Raw genomic sequence first — 27,294 nt, forward strand, 5'->3', positions numbered from 1 at the left:
AGAACCACAAGTGCTGACTTCACACTCTTCTAAACAAAATCAGCAATGATTGGAAAGGTGAACATCATTCAATTATAGGAAGAAGTCTAAAATCTTTTTCTGATATTACATTTAAATAGTATGGTCTCAACCATCATTTGTAACACTCAAGAAAGACTCAAGACTCCTAGCAGCCCTCTGCAGGCTGCCTCTGCAGGCTGTGTTCAGTAGGGTCTATGAGACACTTACAATGAAAAGACTGTATACAGTTCTGTTAATTTTTGAAAGTTTTTGCTGTGCCTGTGATAGATAACAGTATAAATACAATAGCCAGCCTTATCTGCCGGGACCAGCAACTTTCATTGTGAAAACTGAAGTTATGCTTACTGATAAGCATTGTGGTGACCTTTAGTAGTGTGTGTCATTACACCTTATGGATGTTCAGAGCTCTGAAGAGAGGAACTAGGAGAAGAAGCAATGCAAACAGTGCTACTCCAAGGAAGGGAAAGGGAAGGCTGGGCAGCATCCCAGGAGAACTGAAATCTTGCAGGCAGAAGGCTTGTGTTACCACAGCCAGAGCCTGAGAGTCAGCACTATAAACAGACAGCAGAAAGGGTCATTTAAAATCATCTCCCCTACACCCAGACTTGAAGTTTATACACAAGAAGAAATCTGGAAAGTCACCAGATTTGTCAAGAGAGCCTCAAGTAAAGATTCACCTGCAGTCTAACATTAGGCTGCTGCAAACTGCACAGATGATCTCAGAACAAATCTGTCCCTAGCACAAAGTAGGTCTAATGAATTTCTATTGAGTTGCTCAATTTCTAATTGTGGGTGCAAAAAAAAAATAGTGCCTGCAGTATTTCTCACATGTGGTTACCAGAAATGTTTTCAGCAAGTAAAAAATAGCAAATGCAAATGCAAATGCAAATGTAAATGCAAATGTAAATGCAAAACAAATAAACAAACCAAAAACAACAGTTATCTAGGTCTCTGACACAAATATGACAGCAAACTTAGGAATGGCTTTAATTTTTCAGACCACCCTTGCTTTGCGCTTGCACTGAGGCATACAGACAAATATGTGCACTCAAAAATATGAATTAAAACACAGTTTTGCATAGTAAAAGTGCCCCTTCCATATAAATGCTTATAAGAATAAAATAATAAAATGCCATGGTAATAAATTACTATTAGCTTTTCATACCTTTCTTTTATAGACTCATTTATCAAGCTACCTGAGCATGGTTTGGACATCTTCATGGATGTCAGCTCTGAAGAACAGGCACATCAGTTACCTGGGCTTTGTTGACCAGGCAAGCTGCCCTCCTGCCTAGGATCAGTTCACCTCTCTGCTCACTCTGCAGATGAGAAGAAGGGCTGGGAGTGGGACCAAGACTCACTAAAGTCCTGTCCAATGATTCCACCAACATAACCACCCTTTCCCAAAGCAGGATATGCTGAAGGGCAGGCCTGAGAGGCAGTCTATGTTCCTGACCCTTCTCATTCATGGAAGTAGCCTGGCCTAGACACCCTTGCATGAACAGAAATGTTCCTGCAGGCATGAAAAACATTCTGTGAAAGATCAAAAAAATGGTTACAGATAGGAAAATATGATACAAAAAGCATTATTTCCACATGGGACAGTTGACATTTCCATGTGGTGCCCAACACCAGGCAGCTGGTGGGAAGGTGCCATGCTATCACACAGCCAGTACCCTCCAAACAGCAGCACACAGCCAATCACACAGCCACCACAGCAGGACATGGATGCTTTACATCATTTTTTCAGCGGTATCTGAGTAAAAATGCATTAGCGTGGAATAAATGAAATGCATTTTCATTTCTGCGTCCATTAAACACAGCAATTTCAAGACAAGCAGAGTCTGTGTGTAGAATCTAGAGCACTTAACATGTCAGCCGTTAAACAAAATACAACATGCATCTTTAATTATCCTACATTCATAGCCTGGTTTGGGTTGAAAGGGACCTTTAAAATCACGTAGTTCCAACCCTCTGCCATGGGCAGGGACACCTCCCACTAGGAGCAGGTTGCCCAAAGCCCCATCCAGCCTGGCCTTGAACACCACCAGGAATGGGGCACCCACAGCTTCTCTGGGCAGCCTGTGCCAGGGCCTCACTACCCTTACAGTAAAGAATTCCTTCTTTATATCTAATCTAAATCTCCCATCTTTTAGTTTAAACCCATTCTCCCTTGTCCCATCACTATACTCCCTGGCAAAGAGTCCCTCTTCTGCTTTCCTGTAGGCCCTGATCAGGTACTGGCAGGCCGCAGTAATTCTAAAAGGCTATAACATCACTATCATTTTGATTAAAGTGCCTCAGATGAAAGAATGACAGGGAAATTGTAGAAAATCATAAGAAATTGCTTGTGAATGCAGATGTCACAGAGAAGTATAAAATATGGCATATGCAGAAATTCTTTTTCTCTCCTGTCCTTGTGTCACCTCACCTCGCCTCACCTCACCTCTCCTTTCTGGATTCCTATTCACTTACCAAGGTTAACAGCACACCCATAGTGTCACTTAGTGCTCTGTAATAATACCAGCTCTGTAAGTCCACGAGGCCGATATTATAAATACTTCAACTGACAATTTATGACAAAGAAGTCAGATTTTTCCAAGACATGAGAATTTTCAGGGTATCTCATATGTTTGAAGGGTACAGAGGAAATCTCTAGTGAAGCAAGCTAAGCGCTGCTCTGCGGGTGTGACTGTGCTGAGGCATGGCATTACGGGGATGCCTCACCAGATGTCTCCCTTGTATCAAGTTCTTAGGTGCAAAGTTTTTAACTGTAAAGTCCAATTACAAAATCTTCATGATTTCCATTTAGAAGGTTCTATTTATGACTGTATAAATATTGCTGCACAGTCATTCGTTGGATGGGGAAGACAGTTTTAAAGTAGTTTCTTCTTTCTAAATTATAATACGTTCCTTAAAAGTGCATCGTTTGCTGATTAGATATATCAGTTTGTTTAGCTGCAGTGCCTGAAGCTTCAAATTTGATTGCATTCATTTTAATCACATAACTGGTCTTATTTTCAATAACATGGGGTTGTTTGTTCCAGATGCATTCATGAATTCTTAACTAATCTCAGTTATGCCACATGCTGGAAGTGATATTATTCTTACTAATGCCTAACATCATTAAAAACAAACCTACATGGAGGAGAAAGAGGTGGGAGAAGGAAGCAACTTGTGAAATGATTTTAAAGTAAACCAGCTTAATTTCAAGTCTTTAATCATGCCTATGCTGCCTTAAGGGACAGACTCCAAAACCACAAATGACCTTTATGCCTCTGATATGAAGACCTGTAAAGTCCCACACAGTGAGAGTGACACTAATGCACTTGGCTCACCTCACGTTTCCCCTGGCTACATCTACATCTGATTCGTTTGCAATGATTTACCATGCCCTCCTTCTTCATGGATGAAACCCACCTCCCAGAAGCAGCCAGCTGCTCCAACTGCCTGCCCTGATTCCTCCGGCCTGCAGGACAAGGGAGGAGAAAAGACGAATAAGTGGGGGAGCTTTATGTCACAGCACACTTCCCTGACTGCTATACCACCTCTTCTGCCTGGTGATCGGAGTGCCTCCACACCTCATGTGTGGGATCTTACTACTTGGGAGAAGAGAAACTTGAGTTTCCTGGGCCTGAAAGGCAAGCATCAAAGAGGATGAACATTTATCAAAGTAAGGCAGTGCATGTTTTTGGTGATGAAAAAAACACATCCAGCTGGGCACCATCCATAAAACTTGTCTTCTCTCTGCTACTTGCTGGAGGAAGAAGGCATTTCAGAAATCTTTGTTTTCAGCCAAGGGCTGGAGTGAGAATTAGGGTGAATTAACTAATAATCTCACGGCCAACAAGTGTAAACCTCTGTTCCTCACCTCATATATTCAACAGTTCCGCCTGTGGGCCATAAGGTGAGGAACAGCTATACAAGGTCATATGTTGGCAGCAAAACATATCCTGAGTGCCACAGAGCTCCTTTCACACTCTGTTAGCTGCCTGCCAGAGAGCTGGGGGCGCCCACACTCCCCAGGACATACGTGCAGGGGTATGTGGGTGGGAGAGTAGGAGCTCACTATCTTGTTCCAGAAGCTAATGATCTTCAGGTGCTATTTTAGGAAGAGGTCATCACTGGGCCATATAATGCTTGGAACACATCCCCTCTCACTCAGAAACTCTCTCTATGGCAATGGTGGGAGGCAGCCAGTGGAAAATTCCTGTGCTGAACAAGGTCGGATATATCGTTTTTCCATCTTTTTAACAGCCCAAGCAACTGGAGTGACAGCCAAGACTGATACAGACTCAGCTCCAGGAAACATTCTGCAAAAATAAGAGTTTGATACAAATGGAAGTCCAGGACCTTACCACAAACATGAGTCAAGCCCATTGAAAACATTGGTCTGATCTACTGATGCAGGGTTGCTCCAATCAAAAGAGATATTTTAGACTTAAATCCATCTCCTGAACAAAACAACAGTGAAATCTAAAGGTGCATATGGGAAAATGTGACTAAGCACCCTAGTGTGTGCCTCTGAGCCTTCCTGCGCTGGAAGGTGAAGTGATGCTAAAGAGAGGGAACAGTTTGTACATTGGCTAACATGCAGAGGTTTAATTTCTCCACAGTAGGTAGCCAGCATTGACATCTGTGAAAGCCACTGTGTGTTGAAGAACAAGAATCCAAATGTGGGTCATCCAGAAAGCCAGCCAGTCCAGCCCTGCCAGCATCACAGTTGCACTTACAAGAACAAAAACAGAAGTTTTTATTGCAGGGACTTCTGATGATTGAGTCCAGCATCCTTTTCAGCAGAGGGGCTGCTCACCAAGCTGTATTTCAGTGCCTGATTTCAGAAAGCTGATGGCTTTTTTTTTTTTCCAGGTTTTGAATCTGACAAAGGGGAACAGAGAAGGATGGGCAGACAGAGAAAAAGGCAAATGCAGGCAAATTCATATAAACTGGTTGTGACTCTAAAAAGTAGTGTCAAGGTTCATCTTTTATGCAAAAGTGCTGAAAGCAGTGAAGTGGAGCAAAACAGACTGACTTCACCAACGGCAGTGAGGAAACCAGAAAATAAAACATAGGGTAAATGAGTAGGTATAACTGTTTGGTTGTGTTTGTTTTTATTAAGGTGTAAAAATAAATGTAATAATCAGAGAAATAAGTGCTTTTGTTTTAAAACCACTTGCAGACTTGCCAGAGCAAATTTTATTTTCAAATTTGAAATGAGCTTACACATACATATATAGAATTTGTTTGTGTACACCTATCATATACATATATGTTCTTTTCTCTACATTGCCTTTTTAATTAACAAACTTCAAACATCTGGCTTATAGGCAAATTATAGTAACAACGTGGGGTCCCTCCCACGGGATGCCGTCCTTCCCGAACTGATCCTGCAGGGGCTTTCCACAGACATGCACCTTTTATTTTAAGGATGTTAGCTGTACTTCTGACCTAAATGGTTTTGTGAATCTGAGTCCAATTTTGTAATCCAAAATTTATATCTCAGTACCTGAACATTTTGCTTATCTACAGGGAACAAGAACGTCTTCTTGCATAATTCATGACGCTGTGAATTATTTTTATGCATCTTCCAGCTTTTTTTTTTTTGAAGGCATTTGCAAACTGAAGACTAGAAAAACAAAAACGGTTAATGGCGTTCTGGAACAATCTTCAACCATGATCTTGCACACATTATTTACTGAGAACAGTGAAGTACCATTCATGTATATAAGCTAAATCCCAGGTGTAAACATTTAGAGCATCACAGTTTACACATTGGAGGGTGAAAAAAAATAAAGCAAAAATATTTTTGTTCAAAGTCCAATACTTCATACTATTGCAATTTATGACTTTGTAGCTTGCTTTTACAAAAAAAAAAAAAAAAAAAAAAAAAAAAAGCAACAGAGATTACAATGTATTTCACATTTCTATTACCTCCCCCTGGGATGCTGAACAAGCAAAATAGCATAAACTCTGATAGATGAATCTTCATCACAGCTTCTGTGCATCCCATCAGACTAACATATAGCAATGAAATGAAGACAGACGGAGTACTAATCACAAGAGCTGTAAATAAATGTGAACAGAAATTGATTTTGAAGTGTTCTTGGCACTTTCCCAAGAAAACATTATCATTGTATTAAGAAAAAGGTACTCCATACATTGCTTCAGGGTTCCTAAGAATTAAAAACTCTGACCTCTGGTATTTTTTCTTTTGAGAGACCTGGAGCTACTGTAGAGAGTCCAGTGAAGGGCCACAAAGATGATTATGGGACTGGAGTACCTCTCCAGTGTGGAGAGGCCGAGAGAGCAGGGGCTGTTCATCCTGGAAAAGAGGAGGCTCAGGGGGATCTCATCAATGTCTATAAGTACCTGAAGGGAGGGTGCAGAGGATGGAGCCAGGCTCTTTTCAGTGACGCCCAGCACCAGGACAAGAGGCAGCAGGCACAAACTGGAGCCCAGGAGGCCTCCTCTGAGCAGCAGGCAGCACTTCTGTGCTGTGCGGGTGAGGAGCCCTGGCTCAGGATGCCCAGAGAGCTGTGGAGGCCCCTCCTTGGGGAACTCCAAAAGCCATCTGGGCATGGTCCTGGACAGCCTGCTCTGGGTAGCCCTGATTGGGCAGGGCTTGGAGCAGGTGGCCTCCAGAGCTCCCTTACAAACCCAGCCATGCTGTGAATACATTGAGAGTTGTGTTTTGAAATGTATCCATCTGGAAAATTTCCAAGGTAACTGGAGTTCTCTTAAATATCAACCTAATTTATTTTCAATGTCCTAAATTAAGTCACCTGTTTTATTGTTTGAGTGGGAAATAACTATACACGCTAAGCCAGGTTATCTTGTTTTTCTAGGTCTGCCATCACAAAGTATAACGGATTGGGATCCCATGGAGAGAAGTCAGCATTCTGCTAACTCATGAAAGCACCTAGACCAGGCTGCTCCCCCTTGCACAAAGTTAGACCTACGCAATTTTGTGTGACTTCATGTGCCCTAACCTAGGCTTTGTTACTCCTTGGGGTCTGCTGAACATAGCTGGGACAGAAAGTTCTTAGAAGTCTCATATTAAAGTTTTCATTTTTGCAAACCCAGCCTTGCAAAAAAGTTTCACTAGTTTGACAAAAACAAAAACAAAAGGCAAAAAAAACAGAAACAGCAACACCTCAAAGAAGTTTTGTTTCTGGGTAAGATAGTATTTCTATGTGGGAGTACATATCTTGTAACTCACGTTGTATTGCCTGGCACTTGAGCCTCTCAAACACATCAAGCTAAGAGATGTTGGATCTGGTCAGTATGTGTGGCCAAGATGGAAATTTTTAAAAAAGTTCAAATGCTGCACTGTTTTTGACGACTCGGGACTTGGAAATCTTCTATCCACATTAGAATCAGCATGAATCCAACTTCCTAGCATACCGTTAAGGGGTGCGTTGTTTCTGGAGGTGCTACCTTTTCTCAAGGACATAAAAGCAACTTCATAGTTACTTGTATTTAAGACCCCAGGACATTTTCTTATCAGATTTGGTCACATAGCCTGAAATTCCAACATTTTACTATTCGTGCTTGGGGCTGTGCCTGATCTTGGGGCTGCAATGAGCTCGGTCACCGTCCCCACCTTCCTTCATCACCTGCAGGTGCTGTAGGATGAGATCCGCTGGGTGAGGTCCCTGTCCTGCCAAGCAGGAGCATGATTTGTTAATAAAAGGCTAACATTTCTATCACAACAATTACTGAGATCAGGTAGCACAAAGGGAATAGCGAAATGTACAGCTAAGAAAATTGAAGTAAAATGTGACAGATAAAAATGTTAGCTGCTTTCAGGTAAAAACATTACTTGATTTCAGGTATTGATTTTTGCTCTTGTACTTTGAAATGGTTCCAAATTCTGGATCTGACAAAAATGTTACAATTAAAATCTCAGATCTCACATTAACATCAATGATAGAATAGATGTACATAAGGAAATTTAAAATTGACAATGTATGTTGTACTGACAGACTAATTAGTCAGACAAAAATAACTAGTTTGTTTTAATATCAATAATGGAGTGCACAGCAGGATTTTTTGCTTCCTTATTGTGTTGGCTAATGCTGGAACCATGCAGAGAACTGCAAATTAACTACTGTTCTCTAAGCATACAGAAGTACTCTTGGTTCATTAGAAATCACCTTGAACATACAAAATCGGACACAATTTGCATGACAAAGAAACTGAAGATTGTGAGAGACGTATCTGCGGAAAAGAACTCTACCACCCTGCCAGTTTGAGTAGGTTCAAGCCAAGGGAAGAACGCTAGGAATAACCATGCCTGTGGGTGGCTCAGGATGGGGTCTGCATATGCTGTTTTGAAGACAGATTTTTGCCAGATAAGCCCAAACTTAGAATGTCAAACTTCCTGCTCCACAGAGAGCCTCAGCATTTGACAACAACTGTGTGGTGATTCACCTGTCTATAAATGGGCAAATCAGCATACAGAGAGGTACTGAAAAAATGTAATACTTTTCCCCAATGAAAAATCTTCAGAGACTTCATACCAGTAGCTATATTTTTATCTATCCTGATACCCTTTCTAAAGTAAAGTTGCCTTTTCAAGCTGATAATGTGATATTCTGTAACCAGAAGTAATTCTGTAATAATGAGTACCTCTGCCCACACTTTCAGTATCTTGTTACAAAAACAAAAGCACAAAAAAAAAAAAAAAAAAAAAAAACTAAAACGAAACCAAACAAAACCTCTCTAGCCTTGTTTCCTAAGGAAGCAAGGTCATGCATAACTGCTCATCTACCTTTTCATTACTTCACACTATTCCCGTAATTTTGCACCTGTTGGCCAATTTCATCCAAATTTGGTAATAAAGACTGAGCCTTGAAGAAATTAAATTCCTATTCAGCTCCTAAATTTAATGACACTGAGCTGTGTACAGCAACTTAATGCCCCCTTGGAGCAAAAAGCAACTCAATGCAGCCCCTTGCTTGCATGGGCCAGCTATAACTCAACTCCACCCACCAACCAAATGGGAAGAGCCTGGCTAGGAGGCAGAAACCATGGTGAGAAATGCAGACACAGGACAGGCCTGGGAATAAGATGGCCACTGTGAAAAGTAGAAAACAAACAAGTAAAATGCCAGATCTTATTAGTTTCACTGTTCATAGCCTGGCTTGTTTAACAACAAATACATGCAAGTCCCAGAACGTAGGTCTGCTGCATAAAAGCACAAGAGCAGTCAGTGTAATCCCGCTGGAATTCAAATGATGTGGGATAATTTAAATATTTGACACAGTATTTAACGTAATCTCTGTGAAATGACATGCTTTATCTTCTGATAGACAACTTTTCTTGTGATGAAATGGCAATATGTGCACTAAAACATCACTTCTGTCATGCAGCAATCGTGTTTGTATTATCGACTGTGCACAAGTAACGGAGTAAAAGGCTGGCTTAGGAAAAGAGCTTCCACTGTGCGATGCCAAGAAGTACTTCATTTTCAAAATAGGTTCACACGTCACTGTCAATTATTGTCAAGGAATGAAAATTCAAAAGCTTTTGTGCGGCTGGTGAGCAGAGTCCATATACTACAGGACAGCTCAACCTGAGAAATGAAAAAATACTTACGGTAAGAAACCATAAGCGTAAGTTTCTGAGCAACCAGAGACTGCCAGAACAAGGATGTGGCTGGTGAATGACAGTGGTGTGAAGCCCCTGGGAGCACCCCTGCTGTGTGACTGTCACTCCTGCTCAGCCTTCTCAGTGCGTTGGCTGCTAGCACGGTCTCTGCAGTGCACAGTGGCATTTCACTCTTCAAGAACCCATGGCAGGGAAGGTAGATGAAGGGCATATGGGGAAAATGGGTACTTCTTTTCTAATGGGGACATGAAACTGCTCTGCCTAATTCATCCACTTCTGCCAAATGCTCAAATCCAGCTGCCTATCAACCACGCACTGATTGCAGGGCAGGGCCACAGATGGTCCTGTAAACCCCAGAGCCACTCAGTAGGAGTGTGGATACTCAGGACAAAGCCTGAGCAGGCAGGGAGAGGAGCTAGCTGCAAATGTGACCTGCAGTGGCAAAGCTCTCCTGAGAGGGAACAGCAGCACTAGGCAGCACAGGGTACTGATAGCTGATTTCCATATGCAGTGTGGGAATTCAACTAGCGTTGAATTTAAGAGCTGGTGTGCTCAAACCAGCCTGAACAGTCACTAGCACAACCCTGTTCATGTAAGCTATGTGGCAGTTCACACCACTAATCACGCATCTGTTGCTGGAGCTCAGCCTGGGTATGTGAGCCCAATGTTTCACCTTCAGCTCGGGAGAGAGGTGGAATACAGAGTAGGAACAAAACTGGCAACCATGTGGGTATGCAAAAACCCTGAAGGCCCACTAAATTGATACATCAGTAAAAAAGCATGTGAGACAAATGACAGACTACACTTTAAGACATTTGTTAGGGAATGCCTCCAGTCCCGACACTACAACTGCGGACACACTACTGCGCTCTGTCGGAAATATCAGATGGCTCTGATTCCCTAAAGAAATATGTAAATAAGCAAGTGGATGTGAATAAGCACGCAGGAACAACTACACCACCAAGTAGTCAGCCCTATTTGGAGCAGGGTTTGGGCTAGATGACCTCCTGGGGTCCCTCCCAGCCATGGAATAACTGCAGTTATTCCATCGTTGCATGTTTTATCAACACGCTACAAACACATACCCAGAATATGTGTTATGTAAGGAATGATTTACCCAGATGAAGAACAGCTTTGAGGCTTCCAGTCCCTCCTCCCCCAATACCTCTACCCACCACACCTGTGTCACACCCTTTCCTAGTATAACATGCAGCTTGTCTCCAGCTGCGTGGCTTCCAGAAGCACAGTGTGCCTAGGGGGCACAAACCAGTGCAGAGGGGGTGAAACAGAGGGAATTAACTTTTTTCTCAAGCTGAAGCCACACACCATAGGCCAACAATTCCTCTTGGACCACAAAGGAGGGCACACCTCAGGCTATGATCTGATGAGAGACACATGAGGAGTCTCAGAGGAGACCTTATTGCTTTCTCCAGCTACCTGAGAGGAAGTGGCTGGGAGCTGGGGGTTGGCCTCTTCTCACAGGTAACTAAAGATAGAACTGGAGGGAATGGCCTCAAGTTGTGCCAGGGGAGGTTCAGGTCAGAAATGAGGAGACACTTCTGCTCAGAAAGAGCAGTCAGGCACTGGGATGAGTTGCCCAGGGAGGTGGTGGAGTCACCGTCCCTGGGGGTGTTCAAGGAAAGGTTGGACATGGTGCTTAGGGATGTGGTTTAGTGGGTGACACTGGTTGTAGGGTGGTGGTTGGACCAGATGGTCTTGGAGGGCTTTTCCAACCTTGATGATTCCATGACTCTATGACTAGTCCTTCTCTTCCAGTCATATCAGGAGTGCATCTATGCATGCTTTGAGTGAAAAGGATACAGAACACATCTTATCTGTAAGCATGAAACTTTCGTACATGAAAACACAAGCAGTTTAAGACTTGGTCCTTTATTTAAAAAAATATATGTATATATGTATACAGCTATAAGAAGCATTTCTGTAATTTTTCTTCAACTCTTCTGTTGCCTTTGGTAGTTTAATACTCCTGTACAAAAAAGGTACAGCAGAAACTGTCATTCTCATTTCTTGCTGATTGCTCCATGACTTCCGCTAACCCTACAGTGTCTAAGCACTCTTCATTTTGTCAAAAGACTCTTGAGAGCACTGAAGACATTCCTCTTCTGCATGTGATTACTGACTCCTTTCTAAAAAATATTGTAGCAGTCTTACTTGACCCTCCTTAAGAATAGCATTGCTAATGCACTGATTCTCCTGTGAAGTCTTTATTTTTCTTAATGTCTTTGCTGCTGAGAGTGGCAAAGATCCATTTCCACTTGGTGAGATTCTCAAAAAGATGTACCTAAACCACAGAGACTCACTTGGTTTCTTTCAGTGCAGGGAGATAAGGACCTCCAGTAAAGGGATTCCTTCATCATCAATGGGAGGACACTATCTGGGACACCCAAAAAGCTTGAAGGAAACTATCAGCCCTTTAAATTTGAATGATAAGACTGAAAATATGAAGCAAGCATCCTCAAAACATGGGGAAAAAATGTGTCAGAATGAAAAACAAAAATTCCAAAATTTCACTTACAAGATCATTTTTTTAAGCCTGGACACCCAAGGCTGGCCATAACAGTGCAGATATGTATACTCATGAAATGGGCAAAAGTCTGTCCGTATCAGTACTTGTGGAATGGGCTAATACAAGCCTAGAAGTACCACGAAGATTTTTAGAGAGGTATAAAGAGTTTTGCTTTCAGAAACTGACAACCAAGCATCTTCATTAATTTACTGTTTATTAACTTACATTTCTATGCCAATGGTGTCATCTTTTGTTATGACTCAGCACATCAGTTTCCAAAAATGGATGTAAAAGAGATGACTTTATAAGAAAGATTTTGACTTGTATCAACTCTTATTTGGTTTATTAAGCTTAAATGTATAGCATTTGCTGCTAAGCCACTGAAATATCTGTTTGAGAAATGTAGGGAACTGTTAGGGAAATGTAGGAAAAAACTAATCTGAGGAGAAAACGTTGACCAGAACATGGTGAATTCAAAGGAATCCAACAGCAACAGCATGGTGCTTGAAATATTTGCTGATATGGTTTAGTGGAGGACTTGTTAGTGTTAGGTTAGAGGTTGGACTAGATGATCCTGGAGGTCTCTTCCAACCTAGAAGATTCTGTGATTCTGCTATGTGTCTTAACCCAAAGCCTACCAGAGGCAACGGGATTCTTTGAGCTAAGCCACGTTATTTGTTCTGCTGTTGTGTACGGGGAACTGGAAGAAAGGTGTTATGTGCAAAGGAGCTATGGAGCCACAGCTCTAGGAAAATATTCTGGCGTCTAGAGGACTGTGGTTTTGGTCTTGCTAAAAGCTGTGCCAGCCCTGGCTGGAGCCTCTGGCAAGATGCTTTTTCCAGCATCTATGGGGAGGCCCTGAATCACTGAAGCTGCCAGCTGACCAGAAGTCACGGATTTTTGACGATAAATTCACTCCTGCTTGCACCAGCTCACATACCCAGGGGAAGACGTGACAACCGTGTATTCGCCTCACACAGGAGTGGCCCTGAGCGCCCGCCTCGAGCTTTTCCTTTGCTGGTGGTGGCTTTGTTCGCTTGCTTGTGTTAACCAGCAATCCACCCAGCGCCCAGTCCCCTCATCCCGGGGGGTTGCCCCCCGAAGGACCGCGGGCAGGGGCCCCGCGGGCGATGCCTCCCCAGCGCCCCTGACGGCGGCCGCGTCCCGCCCGCCCCGGCGGCCCCTCGCCGCCTCCCTCGCTCCTCCCTGCCGCGCCGCCGCCTCCCCGCCCGCCGCCTCCCCGCCCGCTGTGCAGAGCCGGGGCATGGCGAGCCAGCGCTGCTTCGCCAACCGCTTCGATGACTACCAGGGGGCGGCGGCGGGGGCGGCGGGGCCGGATGCGGAGGCGGCCGTGCCGCTGGTGACCGCCACCATCGAGCGCATCCTTCGGGAGCTGCCCCCCCTCGGGAGCTGCCAGGGCGGGCTGTACGGCGGGGTGGCCGGCGTGGCCTACATGCTGTACCACGTCGCGCAGTGCCCGCTCTTCGCCCCGTCGCGGGACGCCTACCTGCGGGCGGCTCGCCGCCTGGTGGACGCCTGCCTGCGCGCCCAGGAGCGGGGCGGCGGCGAGGCCGATACCCGCGCCGCCTTCTTGCTGGGCGGCGCCGGTGTCTACGCGGTGGCCGCGCTGGTCTACCGAGCCCTGGGGCTGCCCGACTTCGCCCGGCCGCTGGGCAAGTTTCGGGAGCTGAGCGAGGTGTGCGCCCCGCTCTCCTTCCTCGAGTGCGGCTCCGACGAGCTCTTCGTCGGCCGCGCCGGGTACCTGTGCGCCGCCCTGGTGCTGAAGCAGCGGCTGGGCATGGAGGTAAGGGCCCGGGGAGCGAGCATTGGGGTTAACAGCACCGGGGCTGGGGTCATCATTGAGAGCAGCGGGGCTGCAGGCTGCCGGGGCGGTGGTTAGCGCGGTGTCTGCGCGGTATTCGTCGTTTTGGGTCCCTCGCCCCGCGTTAGGTCCGGTCTGTGCTCCGTCAGTCCCCGGTTGGCGAGTTCGTGTGCTGCTGGCTCTGCTTCCTCCCGGGAGAGCGAGCCGCTGCTAGGAGTAAATACATGCTGCCAGGAGAAGCAGCGCCTGCTCCATCCAGTGCCGGTCATCGCAGCCTGAGCCCGAGGAAATCCATTCAATGGAGGACCGAGGAGGCATGAAGAAAGCTCAGTTGGTTGAATTTTTTGGTTACCTTGAACAGAAATCATTACGGCACTGAGCAATTAACATAGCATGCCAAGCAGATTCTGTCCAAAGAACCGTAAACGTAGAAATGGTTGTGTTATCCATCAACATATCCAAACTTTTCATTCCAACACCGTTTTCGATGAAAGTTTTGTAGGTGCGGCAGGACCGGTCTGAGGGGATGATGGCTCCTCACAGAGGTATAAGCCACCTTTGTAGCTCAGCTTGCACTGGGGGACCGTGTCCCGGTACCTATATCCTATATATCTGTTGTTACTGTGACATACCAGCTCTATGCGGTCGCACCCTGGACCCCACTGCTTCATTTATTTCCCCCTTTTCTTTGTTTTGCACCCTTGAGAGCAATCGCTGAACAGTCCTTGCACTTGGGAGAGCAGGTGCAACCTCCTGAAGCCTTCTAGCGGGTAAAGCAAAGAAGGGGAAAAGCTCTCCCTCTTTGCTTGCTTGCTGAAAAATTATACTTTGCAGCTGGAAAGAGTTAAATTTCCCCACAGGTGTGCACATATGGTGGAATCCCTCTGGCAGGTGAGTTAAGGACAACCATAAGGGCTCTATTTTGCCATGGTTGCAGTAAGACGTAGTCTGTGTCCCCTTGCGGATGTTTTAATCAGTTACTTAAACATCCTTCCGTAGTATTATTTATTCTGTCACCACACTGTAATTTTAAATGTTCAGTGAAAGAAATAAATCAAAATGTTTTAAACTGTTAAGTATTAATAAAAGTTTAATTTTTTACTTTTAAATAAAATACTGTGCTCCTTAAGTGAGCAAGATGATAATGATCAGTAGCCCGTGTACCCGTGCTTTAGCAAAATTTGGGTGCGCTGATAAAAATGCCCTTCCTAATACAGGGTTATTTTAATTAGTGCATTGCCAAACCGGATCCTGCATCTTTTAACAAATGAGGAGAGGGATGCCCAGAGAGAGTGCATGCTTTTTTTTTTTTTTTTTTTTTAATCCAAGGTCAAACAGAAGGCCAGGTACATCCCAGAATAGAAGTGACGCCTTGTGATTCTAACTGCTGGAAAATGCTACCTCCTGTAATTTGATTGTGCACAGTCTCACATGGCTCATTGCAGCATGTTTTCTTGTGGCCCACGTTCTTCTTCTGATGCTGCTGCGCAAATATTTCTAACACAAAGTGAAATCCATTCACATTGAAATTTGGCCATTGCTGCCCATATGGGTATTTATTCCTCTGAATAAGTCAAATTGTAACCTACATATGAGAAATCGATTGCCCTTGAAGAAAGGCTTTTTGAGCAAATTTTACAATTACTGTTGTGGGTTTGGTTTTTATCTTTTCCGGGCAGGGCAGGAAGGGGACTGCTTTATTTCAGTCAATACTAATTTAGCTCAGCTGCTGTGCTGTGATGTTTTGGTCCTTGCTAAACTGTTTCAGTGTTTTAAGGCTTCACATATTCTTAAGAAAGTTGACCGACTGTCCTGAAAGGAGCTGTCAGTTGAATAACATTGCCCTCCCGTGAAGAAGGCATTTGCATTCTGCTGGTTTTCAGACTTCTAGGCTAATACAGCATTTTTCCCCAATGAATTAATTGTGAGATTTTGCATGAGTAAGGATTACTCAGGCAAGAATTAAGAGGAACTGACCTTCTTGATGCAGAAGACACCGTGCGTTAGGAAGGATGGTTGTTTTCATCCTTTCTTTAATCTCTATTATGTTGTAATCAGTACTTTGCAGAGAGAGAGAGGTGAAATGTTGTTCCTACAGAAACAACATATCATTTGTACAAGCTAGGCATAGATAAGGTGCATGTACTTGAGCAGTCCTTAGCCCCTGTGTTTTCACTGTTAAGGGGAAATTTTGTTTCTGCTCTGTCTTCGCCAGGTGCCTCTTTTTCCGATGTTTCTAGTGTTGCTTCATTATGTATTCTTTGGGAAATCCGTCAGTTCTTCTTTCAATTCAGCTCACTCGGTCTATGTTTGCTTGTGCAAACAGCAGTAAGAGACCATTAAAATGGTGGTCTTGCCCCCCTGTTCAGACAGTATTTTATCCTCTCCTCATGGTTTCTCAGCGATGTTTCTGTCCCATTTCATGGCCGATGGAGCATGGTGTGCCTCAGCAGTTGCAGTGCCTCCGGCAATGTCACTGTCAGATGACGGAGGAGAAGGTACAGAAGTTCAAGCGGCTTCTTGCATCACCATCTGCTAGGATGTTACGGCCTTTTAGCACAGCTCAGGGTTTCTTTCAGTAACTGGCTGGACCGATGGGCCTGACTGACGTTCACTAACTGTGTTGCAGCAACAAAGGCAGTGACCAACAGCACTACATACCACTGAGGAGGCAAAACTGCATCACCGCCTGATGGTGTGGTTTCAGTCGAGAAGCAGGAGCAGCAGTTTTGAAAGACATCGTGAGCATCATAAGAGTTTACCCACCATGTGTGGATAACCTTTCTATCTCTGTAGCAGAGAGGTGCCTCAGGTTCTTTTTCAGACAAATGAAATGCTATGACATGCAGTGCCTGGGAACTGACCGGTCCAGCAAGTGTATTTCTGGGGGAGAATGAAAATTATTTTTCATTCATATCCTCATATTTTTCATTCATATCCTCAGATGTCTCTGGATGCCATTACTTGTTCCTCAGCGTCTTCCTTCTACCTAGCGTTTCAACGCTATTGTATGTTACTTCTCTATTAGAAAGAGAGAAATTATGAGAGGAAGGAGCTTCCTGAATCCTGCCTAGAACATGTTCCTTTAGGACTTTTTAAAGTGCAATGTAAGATTATTCATGCTGAACATGTTGTTTATGAAAGACACTCGATGGATTGGTCTTACAAAGGGGGGATCTGCAAAATACCCACTGAAGAGGTGCACCCCGAGTTCAAGGTACCTATGTTGGGCTTTTTATCCGGCCCATGCCTGAAATGGAAGGGTTGTCCTTTGAGGTGAGATTTTATTCCCTTTCTATACCCATTAAAGTCATCTATGGAAGAATTTGCCTGTTTATCTGAAATGTGGTGTTTGTAACGTTAAACACTGTGATGCTAGCTGGAGCTCTACTGATTTCATTATTTCATTTTACACAGGCCACTACACAGCCAGGATGTCAGATTTTGCCACAGAGGATTTAAATGAGATACCAGTAAAGATTTTTTTAAAAAAAGCTTTTGATCCTAGCCAGCTTCTTAAAAATGTACATTTTTCTGTCCATGCTTTCCCAAGCCTCACTGGACAGATTTTGCATTAATTTGCTTAAATTGATGAATTTCAACCGGCAGTTGAAAATGGGAGTTTTCTAAAGTAAAAAGTGAAACAAAAGGAATTATTTAAAACTTGAATTCTTTTAGAAAGCATTCTGAAATGGTTTGGGTCTACATTTCAGAACCACTCCGTTTCTCTTCAGCAAGGCAACACAAATCTTTATTTTAAGCAGCCTTCAAATCCAGAGATTGGGGCACCTCGATAATGGCCACCAGAAATCAGCTCAACATGGTGGGAGACGAATATCCAATTGTAGAGGTAAAGCAGAAAATTTAGGTTTTAAAATGTTGAATTTCAAGCACGTTGTTTAACTGCCGGTAAATAGTGCTGTAGTAAAGAGGTTTTGGTGGGGATCCTGCCAGGACAGGAGATTTGATTGATGCAGGTTTGACAGTGCACATACATTTTATGTTCTGTTGCAGAAATACGGATTTCAAAAGCTTATGGCTAAAGAGAGGTAGTAATCTGCCATTGTCTGCTAAAAATAATTTTGTACAAAGGCAGTGTCAGATATCTCTGCACTTTTTTGTGCTGTTGGAAAATTGCTTCCCAGTGTAGCATCATCTTTTTTGCTGAAATAGCAACCCAAGCTGTAATACTGACATTACAATATTTGTGTTTAATAAAAAAAACCAACACATATCCAGAGGAGTTTCTTATATCCAAAATAGATCCTTACTTTGCCATCTTCCTTCAAACTCCTTTAAATTTCAAAATTAACAAAGTTTAAATTTCAAAGTTAACTTCTAAGCCTTGACAGTTCAGTCATCACGCTCATCATCGCCATGGAGTGCTTTCAGGTCACCCCTTGGAGTCTGTCAGCACCTCTCCTTGGCCTGCAGGAAGCGGAGGTATTGAGTGCACGGTGTCTCTGCCCTCTGCAGAGCTGCCTCTGATGTGCTCCTAGCGTGAGTAATGGGGTCTGAGGAGTGAAATAAAGCAATCAGAATGAGAGCGTTTTTCTAGAAAAGGTGCTGTGTCCATTCTGCTGAGTGCATGCAGTGGCTGAATCTCCCAAAGCACCCAGAGCCACCTAGGGATTTCAATCAGCAAACCAGGGCCAGCAGAGGCACAGGGCTTGGGGTGGAAGCTGGTGATCTGCAAAGTGTGTGTTATGGACAGTTTGCTAGCAGTCTACAAGAAGTTTCTCATGCTCATTGCGTGATATTTTTCAAAATTTTTTATGTTGTATTTTATGTCTATGTCATATATGCTATTGTAATTGTGTTTCCACAGAGAGCTATATTTGACATTTACGTTTTTCTCTGTGACAGAGGCTAATAGTGATTTTTTGCCTTTCTTCTGACAGAAGACCAGGAGACACAGTTAATTGCAAGGGTGAGGTATCAGGCAGCACTGAATGACACAGCAGAAGGAGTGTGTGTGGGTAACGTGTGAGGGGGGGAGTATGGAAAGGCAGAGAAACAGTAGAGGCATGGGAAAAAATGACATTTCACAGAAACTGAATGGAGAGGAGAAAAAAGAGTCAATTAAAAATATTAAAAAGCAAAGGAGATAAAATACTAGCAAAATGTAAAAACGGAAGTCTGAAGAAGAGTAGAACTCAAAGATGAATGGGGTATAAAAAAACAAGAAATAGCTTGGGCCCTGGAGCAGGGGAGATTTAAATCTGAAAGTAAAACAAAACAAAAAACAAACAAACAAACAAACAAAACCAGTTTATCTGGTAAACTGTTGTGGTTTTGATGGATAATGTACTCAATTTAGAAGACAAGCATACAACGGAAGAGTATGGACAGGGAGAAAATGGATTATGGAGGGGGTCAATGACTAATCACTGCATTAGGTTGAGGAAACATACTTTTTTTGTCTGCGTGGTTTTTGCTTGTCACTCTTCTGTTACTTCATTCTCTTTGCATAAGCACACACACTTACAGAAATAGCTGTCATCTAATTCAGCACTTGCAAATTCAGAACACAACATTATGTCTTATACCATAATTTCTTTCTGTAACGAATAACTGAGATAACTACCTGATGCCTGGAAGCAAATACGGACATGTTCATGGATATTCCTCTATTTGCTTCTAACACTTAAATTCTCTTACTACATGCACATAGTATCATAAATTACTGTGTAACCTGAAGAGTAATTCTGTTAGGAAACCTTATTTACAAGACTAAAGACATAGAAAAATGAAAGACTGAGCTTCTAGTGAGAGAAGAAAGGAGCTCAAGGCTGACAACACCAATGAAGAAGTATCATCCTCTGCACTTTACAGCACTGAGATTAAGGGATAAAATTAAGCCTTGCATTTCTTGATAGTCATTTAATACACGTTGTTAAAATATTAGGTGTGTATATAAATCACAGCACAGCTGTGCACCACAACTAGCTGGGCTCAGGTATAGAAACCATCCCTTTCTCTCCTTCCTCCACTAAGTTGATAGACCCTCTTCTTTCTGTTAATTAATTTCTCTCCGTTAATTCAGCTGGACAGTCTTAAAATGGACCCAGCACCCTATTGACAGCCTATGTAAAGATTGCAGAGCAGGTGTCCTGTGGTTGTGGATGCTCAGCCAGTAAGCCACTACCCTCAGCCTTGCCTCCAGGCAGCAGAGGAGCTCTATGTATAAAGGAGCTGGAGGCAATTAAAACATCTGAGTCCCATGGGCCTGCTCTGCTGCTGCAGGAGCATCCTAGCACAGCATCGCGTACGGCATTCGTTAAAAACTGGGGTCTTGTCAGCTAACTTCAATATCCCCTCCCCCCCCCCCCCCCTTTTCTTTTTAATCAAAATTCAATATATGCAGTCAGGTCACCATTTTTGCTCAGGCATTATGTCAAGATGCCTCTGTCTTGTGTCTGTCATGCAGTTCTTTGACTATTGACAAGAATGAGATTAAGCACTGTGTGATGTTGTGTAACCTTCTGTCCACTCCGTTATGGCAGAGCTCAGCTAAATACGGTCAAAACCAATTATTCCTTATCTACGTTGTAGGATTATTTTCAAGTGATAGTGAGCTGCTTAATTTTTTTCAAGGAGTAGGAAGGCAAAATAATTGAAATAGGTATTTCGTTCCAGGCAAACATGATCAGAAGTATCTTAATAGCAGTCCAAGCTGTTGCTGAGTCATTTCGTGTTTCTCAGATCGGTGTATTTTGATGTGTGAGAGCAGAAACATAAATCTATTTTTGCCACAGTTTGGCATTCCTGAATTCTTCATTTTAAAGGCTTAATATCTCTTGTAGAAGACCGGTGTAGCACGAGTGAGATGGAATGGATATCAGCATTGAATGACCCAGGAAAAAAGAATTATGCCAGATAGAGACACCCAGTTGTCCAAGGCATTTGGTTATTTTGTGTGGCTAATTCTTTTCTTCACAGAATACTTCTGTCCTCTCATTGGTGCATTTTTATTTATTTTTTATTTCATGTAGAATAATAAATTGTTAGTAATGTAATTGGGGATGGTGAGTTGGGAGCGTACTCATTCAATTCAGATTTCAGTGTCAGGGAAGTGGAAGCTGCTCTTCCTGACGTGTGTGCCTGGGGCTAGCAGCAGCGTAAGACAGTCTTTTAAGCAGCTCTCCACTGATGAGTCAGTGCATAACTTACTGGAATGTGGTGGGTATTGCAGATTCTGTATGGCAATTTTGCATAATTTGTCTGCTCAGTCCTGACAGTGATAACACAGAACCAAAGAACTGGTGGGGACCTTGAGGGGTGGCTTAGGCTGTCGCCTGGCCCCCAGGCAGGTTTACCTATGCCTGTGTCATTTCTGACAGCCTCTCTCCAACCTGTTCCAAATACCTGATAGTGGTGGAGGTTCTGCAGTCTGCCCTGGCTGTCAGAGGCACTATTTTGTTACCTTGCTTATTGGAAAGTCTAGCCTAAAGCTTAATCTGAGTCTTGCTGTAATTCAAGCCTGATATTCCTTGTCCTCTCCATTGAGAAATACTAAGGAAAATTTATTCTGCTCCTCTTTACAGCAGCCCTTCATACATTTCAAGAGTGCTTCAATTTCTGCCCTTAATCTTTTCTTCTCTAAACAAACCATCCCGTTCCTCCTAATCTTCCCACGTGCATTATGTTTTCTACACCTCTAGTCATTCCCATGTGCTCTGCCAGACTCCCTCCAGCCTTTCCTGAAGAGTGCCAGAAGCTGGACATGTAGTTCTGGCACAGCTCTTTCTAACCGAGCAGAGATTTAACTTTGTGTTTCTTCCAGGTCGTGTTTCTATTTATACAGCTCAGTAAGGTGTTTGCATCTTGCACCAGCATGACACTGACTCACATCCATCTCATGACCTGCTATAATCCAGCAGACTTTTAATAGGTTGCTGCTACGTGGATGGGTATTCAGTAGGACCACTGAATAAGCGAAGCAGGTAGGAGGTCAAGTAAAGTCAGGGAATCACCAAGACACAGAAGTTGTGCTGTAATAAGCAAAGTGAGAAGTTTCTTCAACTACAGGGGGGTCGTTTCATTAATATCAAATAGATAATCTCTTTTCCTTTGTTCTCTGAACAAAAATGGAAATATGTTACTCAATGCTGTAATACTAGAAGTACCATCACATATTCAGGGGACATCAGGCAGTGATGAGGTTTCCTTCTAGAAGTATAGTTTTGACAGTATATATCAGAGACCCATATTAAGTCATTATTTAGTCCACATTAGAAATCAAGGAATAAATGAAATATGAAGAAGTGTCTGGAGTTTAAACTTACTCTGCTCTCGTGATTTGCTTTTGTTGCTAATGTAGATATAAAGTGCCATATCATCTTGCATCTTTTGTCTTTGGTGAGGACTGTTTTGTATATTCTTGGATTCACCAGCAGCATGAGTCGATGGAAATCTATCCTTTTATTTGGATAAAAGTTTCTTATAGCTTCATCCAGCATCACCAAAGGTGTTTTGGCTCACCAGAAATGTGTTCTGACAAAAGCAGAGATTATCTTGTAGTAAAATAATATTGTAGTTGGGTTGGAAGCATCACCCTTGCTGCAGATGTTCATAGTATTTTAAGCTTGGCACTTTCTCTAGGTTCTTCATTTCTTTGGAAAGCTGACTTTGGATCTCTCGGTATTTCTATTTGCCAGCTGTGAAAAGGCTAACTTTACACTTTGTTGTTTCAGTTTTCTCAGGCTAAACCAGAGATAGATTAGTCAAAATTGCATTTATAATAGCAATGGCCCCCAAGATACACATTTCACGCGTACCTGTTTAAATGTGATCAGAAATAAGATAGTCAAATATGTACTTGGTGAAAATTCTTTGCACTAGAACAGCAAAACAAACTTCTTCAGACCCTTTAAGTAAATATTGATTTGTTTGGTCTTGGTCTTGCAGAGCTGAATCAATCATGAGCGTGCTTATGCCAGGCTGCTGTTTGCATACATACACGTTTTTGATAATGCCAGCAAAAATGTCTGGGAATAATGCTTATGTACTTCTACAAATCCAGAAGACAAAATATAGATGGAGTCATAGTAGGAATGCATTCATATTTTGATTTTGTTCTCTAAGAACTACAGAACTGTTAGCTTATTTTGGTAAACAATATTGTGAGGTAAATGTTAACAAAAACCAACACAGGTAAGATGGTTCAAATTCAGAGTTGAATCTGAAAATCTTTGGAGGGGTAAAATCCCCACAAGTGGCTGAGCAGTGTAATGACATGTATTCACTTATATTTGGATTTGGCTCAGAGGCGTAGAGTCACAGCATGGCCAGGACTGGAAGGTGCCTCTGAAGATGTTCTGGTCCAACCCCATGCTCAGAGCAGGTTGCTTAGGGCCATGTCCAGCTGGATTTTGAAGATCTCCAGAGATGGGAGACTCCACAGCGTCTCTGGGCAACCTGTTCCTGTGTTTGACCACCCTCACAGCAGAAAAGCTCTCTCTTGTATTTTGGCAGAATTTTCTGCCACTGGGTACCACTGGGAAGAGCCTGGCTCTGCCTTCCCTACTGCGTCCCCTCAGGTGTTTACACCCATTGATAAGATCTCCTTTGAGCCTTCTCTTCTCTAGGCTAAATAATCCCTGAGCTAGTATGTGGAAAGCAACTGTTGAGGGGCAGAAAAATTCAATTTTAAGTACAAATTGCAGTCATTCCTGCCTCTTTCCCCACTACCAGGTTCTCATCACTATTGCACCTACTCTGACTTCCTCTATGGACTTCAATGGGCAAAGCCTTGCAGTTTCTTCAGTCATGTCCAATCCCCTGCAGCTGTCAGCAGGGAAGATCCTGCGTGAAGTCCAAAAAGGTCAAAAAGAGCCATTCAGCACCACAAGCTGCCACGCAGCCTTTAATACCAGTTGCGTCCCTCCTCGTCAATCTCAGCTGTATCAAGGAGAGACAAACTCTTCTGCCAGCAGCTAAATATTAAGGTTGACAAAATTATTATCAGTTCTTCCAGGTAATTGAGCAGAAATAGCTGCCCAGGCCGTCCTCTCTCATGTCACACAGTTACTCTATAGAGCTGCAGAGAATAATCATGTAAAACGGTGAATCTGGTGGCAGAGAAGTGTGGCACTGAGTGCTCCCAGGGCAGCGATCACACAATGTAGCCTGTGGCATGAGTTAATAGTGATTGCCATTAGTTAACTACACAGCACTTTGAGATCTTCAAATGCAAGGTAACAGCTAAGTGCAGGGAGTGCTTGTTAATTTTTGTTGGCAGTGGGATGGTTTGCCTTACGGCTGCTGATCCTCATACTCTTTTCCTGGTGAAGTTTGAACCACATCCATGTCTTGTGGCACAGCGGAGTCGTACTCCCAGAGTGTGCAGTACGTGCAGTCACAACAGAGAAGAAGTTGCACAAAGGGAAAATTGGTAGCATTTCCTAATTTTATTACAGCATCAAATGGCAACCTTTTAACAAGGAGAAAAATGCAGATGGTGGTCTCGTTACTTCCCAGCTTAGTTATGTTTTTGAAGAGCATGGTATTCCACACTTCCTCAGAGTAATCCCATGACCCTCACTCTGCCCTTCAAGTGTAGCAGTACTGAATTAGAAGCAATTGGCTGTATCTGATGTATGGCCAGAATTGCATTTGGATTTGTGGGCATATTGCCAGGAAATGCCACTGGAAGCTCTTAGGCTACTGTCTTTTATTTCAGAGCTGTCTTGTCAATGTGCCTGGGAAAATCTGGGAGCCAGCACGGAGATCACCAGGACTTTTACTACCTCAGTCAGCTCCTATGGTCTGAGAGCAGGGCAAAATTCAGATGACTCAGAGGACTTGATCACCTTCATCTGGTTTTCCTCCATTACATTGTCAGCATTCTTCTTGTAGTTTCAGCTGATACTTCTACTCAGCGGCTTACTGGCATGGCACAAATTGCAGATCATCACAGAAAGTAAAAGTGGCGTGAGGCCAGCGTGGAGTTCTCTAGAATTACCTTTGCTTGAAAGCACCGCTGATGCTGCTTTGAAGCGATCCATTTATGCTTCAATTAGCCAGTGAATTATCCTATTGTGTGATTTAACTCATTTAACTAATTTTGCAGGTAGCAGTGTTTTTCCTCAACAGCAAATATTTAGACATACTTCTAGATGTTGCATGCCTCATAAATATCTACATAACTGGACTATGCGTGTAAAGCAGCATGACTCAGAAGAATAAAGAGGTCTTGTGAGACAAACAAGATCTCTTGTTGTAAATAACAGAATTATAAAATTAGTGGCTGATGAAAGAGCAGTAGCCAATACCCTGTTTGCATTTGAATAAAGGTTTTGATACAGTGTCAAATATAATCATCCTTGAAAACTTAATATATGCTGACTTGGATGGGGACATTGAAAATTTAGAGTTGGCTGAAAGACCACAAGCAAAGCTAATCATAAATGCTAATAAAAGGCTGATGTAGGAACCAGCCTTATGTATTATCTTCATTAATGATCCAGAAGAGGCAGCTTACCGGATAAGAATTGCTTTGGCTCCTAAACTGACAGAAGTGCCAAATACTGTATGCAGGAAGAAGGAAGGTATGAAAACAGTTCAAGAGATTTAAAAAATGAGCTAAAAGAAGGTTTATTTTTAGCAGTACAAGTACATGTATCTGGGGAGAATTATCTCTAATACTTATCCTCTCTGCTAGGAAGAAGCTGAGATTGAAGTAAGCTGAACATGACAGGGCTTGAGTTACTCGTGTACTCAGTTGAAGTGGTTGTGTTGGCATACTGTCTGCACGGCTGTCGCATCTCCGTTTGTACATCTGGATGAAACTGCGTAGCACTTTTGTGTAAATCAACATCATGTTGCTTTGCATTTATTCTGCATAGGAATGAACAACTAGTACAAGTGAAAAGTCATAACCAGTCCTAACAGAGGTGAACACAGTAGGGCATCAGGAAGGCCAGTGAAATTTTGGACTGCCCACACAGATTTACCACCCTACAGAGGCATTATGGGTTTGCTCCTTGTGATTCTATGGGCCTTCCCATTGCCTAAAACCCACTCTGGATGCCAAGACCCAAAAGTTTTGTAGTCAGAACTTTCCTCTGCTGCTGACTAAGGTTGGATGTGCCTAAATGTGCAAGGCACCCAGTTTATGTGCTTAAACTCTCCTGGGCATCTTTTGATAGGCATACAAACCCCAAGTGCTGCACTGAGGGGCACTTCAGCCCTGACAGAATTTATCAGCCACTGCATCACTGACAGTCCGTGCAGCTCTAGTACAGATTTACAGTGCTGTCTTTTCTCCATGGTGTTAAAGCACCAGCTTCCAGTTGCCCTCACACAGTAGTGGCATTGTGCATTCAGTCTCACCTGCTGTAACTACATCCTCTCCTCTCCATCCTCCAAAGGAGGCTGTTGGGCTGCTGTCCTGAACAGCAGCTAGGGCACACATCCCACCTAGCTCCTGTCTCCTCATTGCAGTGTATCCCAATGTGCAAGAGGTGCTCTTCTCACAGAAACCCTGGTAGGGTCTGGCCTGGTGTGGGGTAAAAGCAAACTAAGCATCTTACCTTTTCCCACTAGCAAGGGCAGGATGCAATCATCTCTGGTCACCCTTACAGGTTTTAAGACCAAATTGGACTCGGAGGAAATCACAGTCTGAGTGGATGCTGTAGTCTCTTCCTTCCTATACAGAATGACCTTGAGATTTCATCACTAACTTCAAATTCACATCCCTTCTTTTTCTGACATGGTGCACGAATCGAAGCTGACACCTCTAAGCTGAGCGTGCTGATTGCTAGAGCAAGTATCCCTTATTGCAGCTCTGATTGAAATTACTTATCTAAAGTAGTCAGATATTCTTTAGGGCAGTGCTTGGAGGGAAATGCCCCGAACTCCAGCTTCCAAAGTCATTCTGTGTCCCAGTCACCCAAAGAGTAAGCGCAGAGAGAATCTGTTCCTGCATGGCAGAGGCTCACTAATTGCAGAAGAGCTTTGAGCAACAGTTTGCAAACTGTGTTACGTACAGCACAACATGGACATTGTCCAAGCAGTCAAATGCTTCCTCTTGCTTGCAGTGAGGAGCTGGCAACATTTTCATGGGAGTACACAAACGTTTTTTTTTCTCTTCGGGATTTTTTTCTAGTGATCCATCTGGTTTGATGTCTTGTACCAGTACTGGGTGGCTCAGAGTAGATGAACAAATCATTGTGGAAGGCAATTTTGAAATATGTTGCCTGTAACATTACTAACCTGCATTTTGTCAGAACTGGCTTTATGTTCTGAAGCACAAGGATTTACCTTTCTTTTAACATTGTTGTGTTGAGTTCTGAGAGTTGATTCCCTG

The 27,294-nt window shown here is 43.2% G+C and overlaps 1 protein-coding gene across 1 annotated transcript in view; it reads left to right on the forward strand.

Moving 5' to 3' along the window:
• Positions 1 to 13,424: 13,424 nt before the first annotated feature.
• LANCL3 (LanC like family member 3) overlaps positions 13,425 to 27,294 on the forward strand; it is a gene marked incomplete at both ends in the record, with an annotated part of 29,654 nt that continues 15,784 nt past the window's right edge. The window contains one exon of the mRNA XM_084288428.1: positions 13,425 to 13,964. Coding sequence (XP_084144554.1) covers positions 13,425 to 13,964 — 540 coding nt within the window. The remainder of the gene's footprint in view (positions 13,965 to 27,294) is intronic.

Source organism: Netta rufina, assembly GCF_964035555.1.
Source record: "Netta rufina genome assembly, chromosome: 1".
Taxonomy (NCBI): domain Eukaryota; kingdom Metazoa; phylum Chordata; class Aves; order Anseriformes; family Anatidae; genus Netta; species Netta rufina.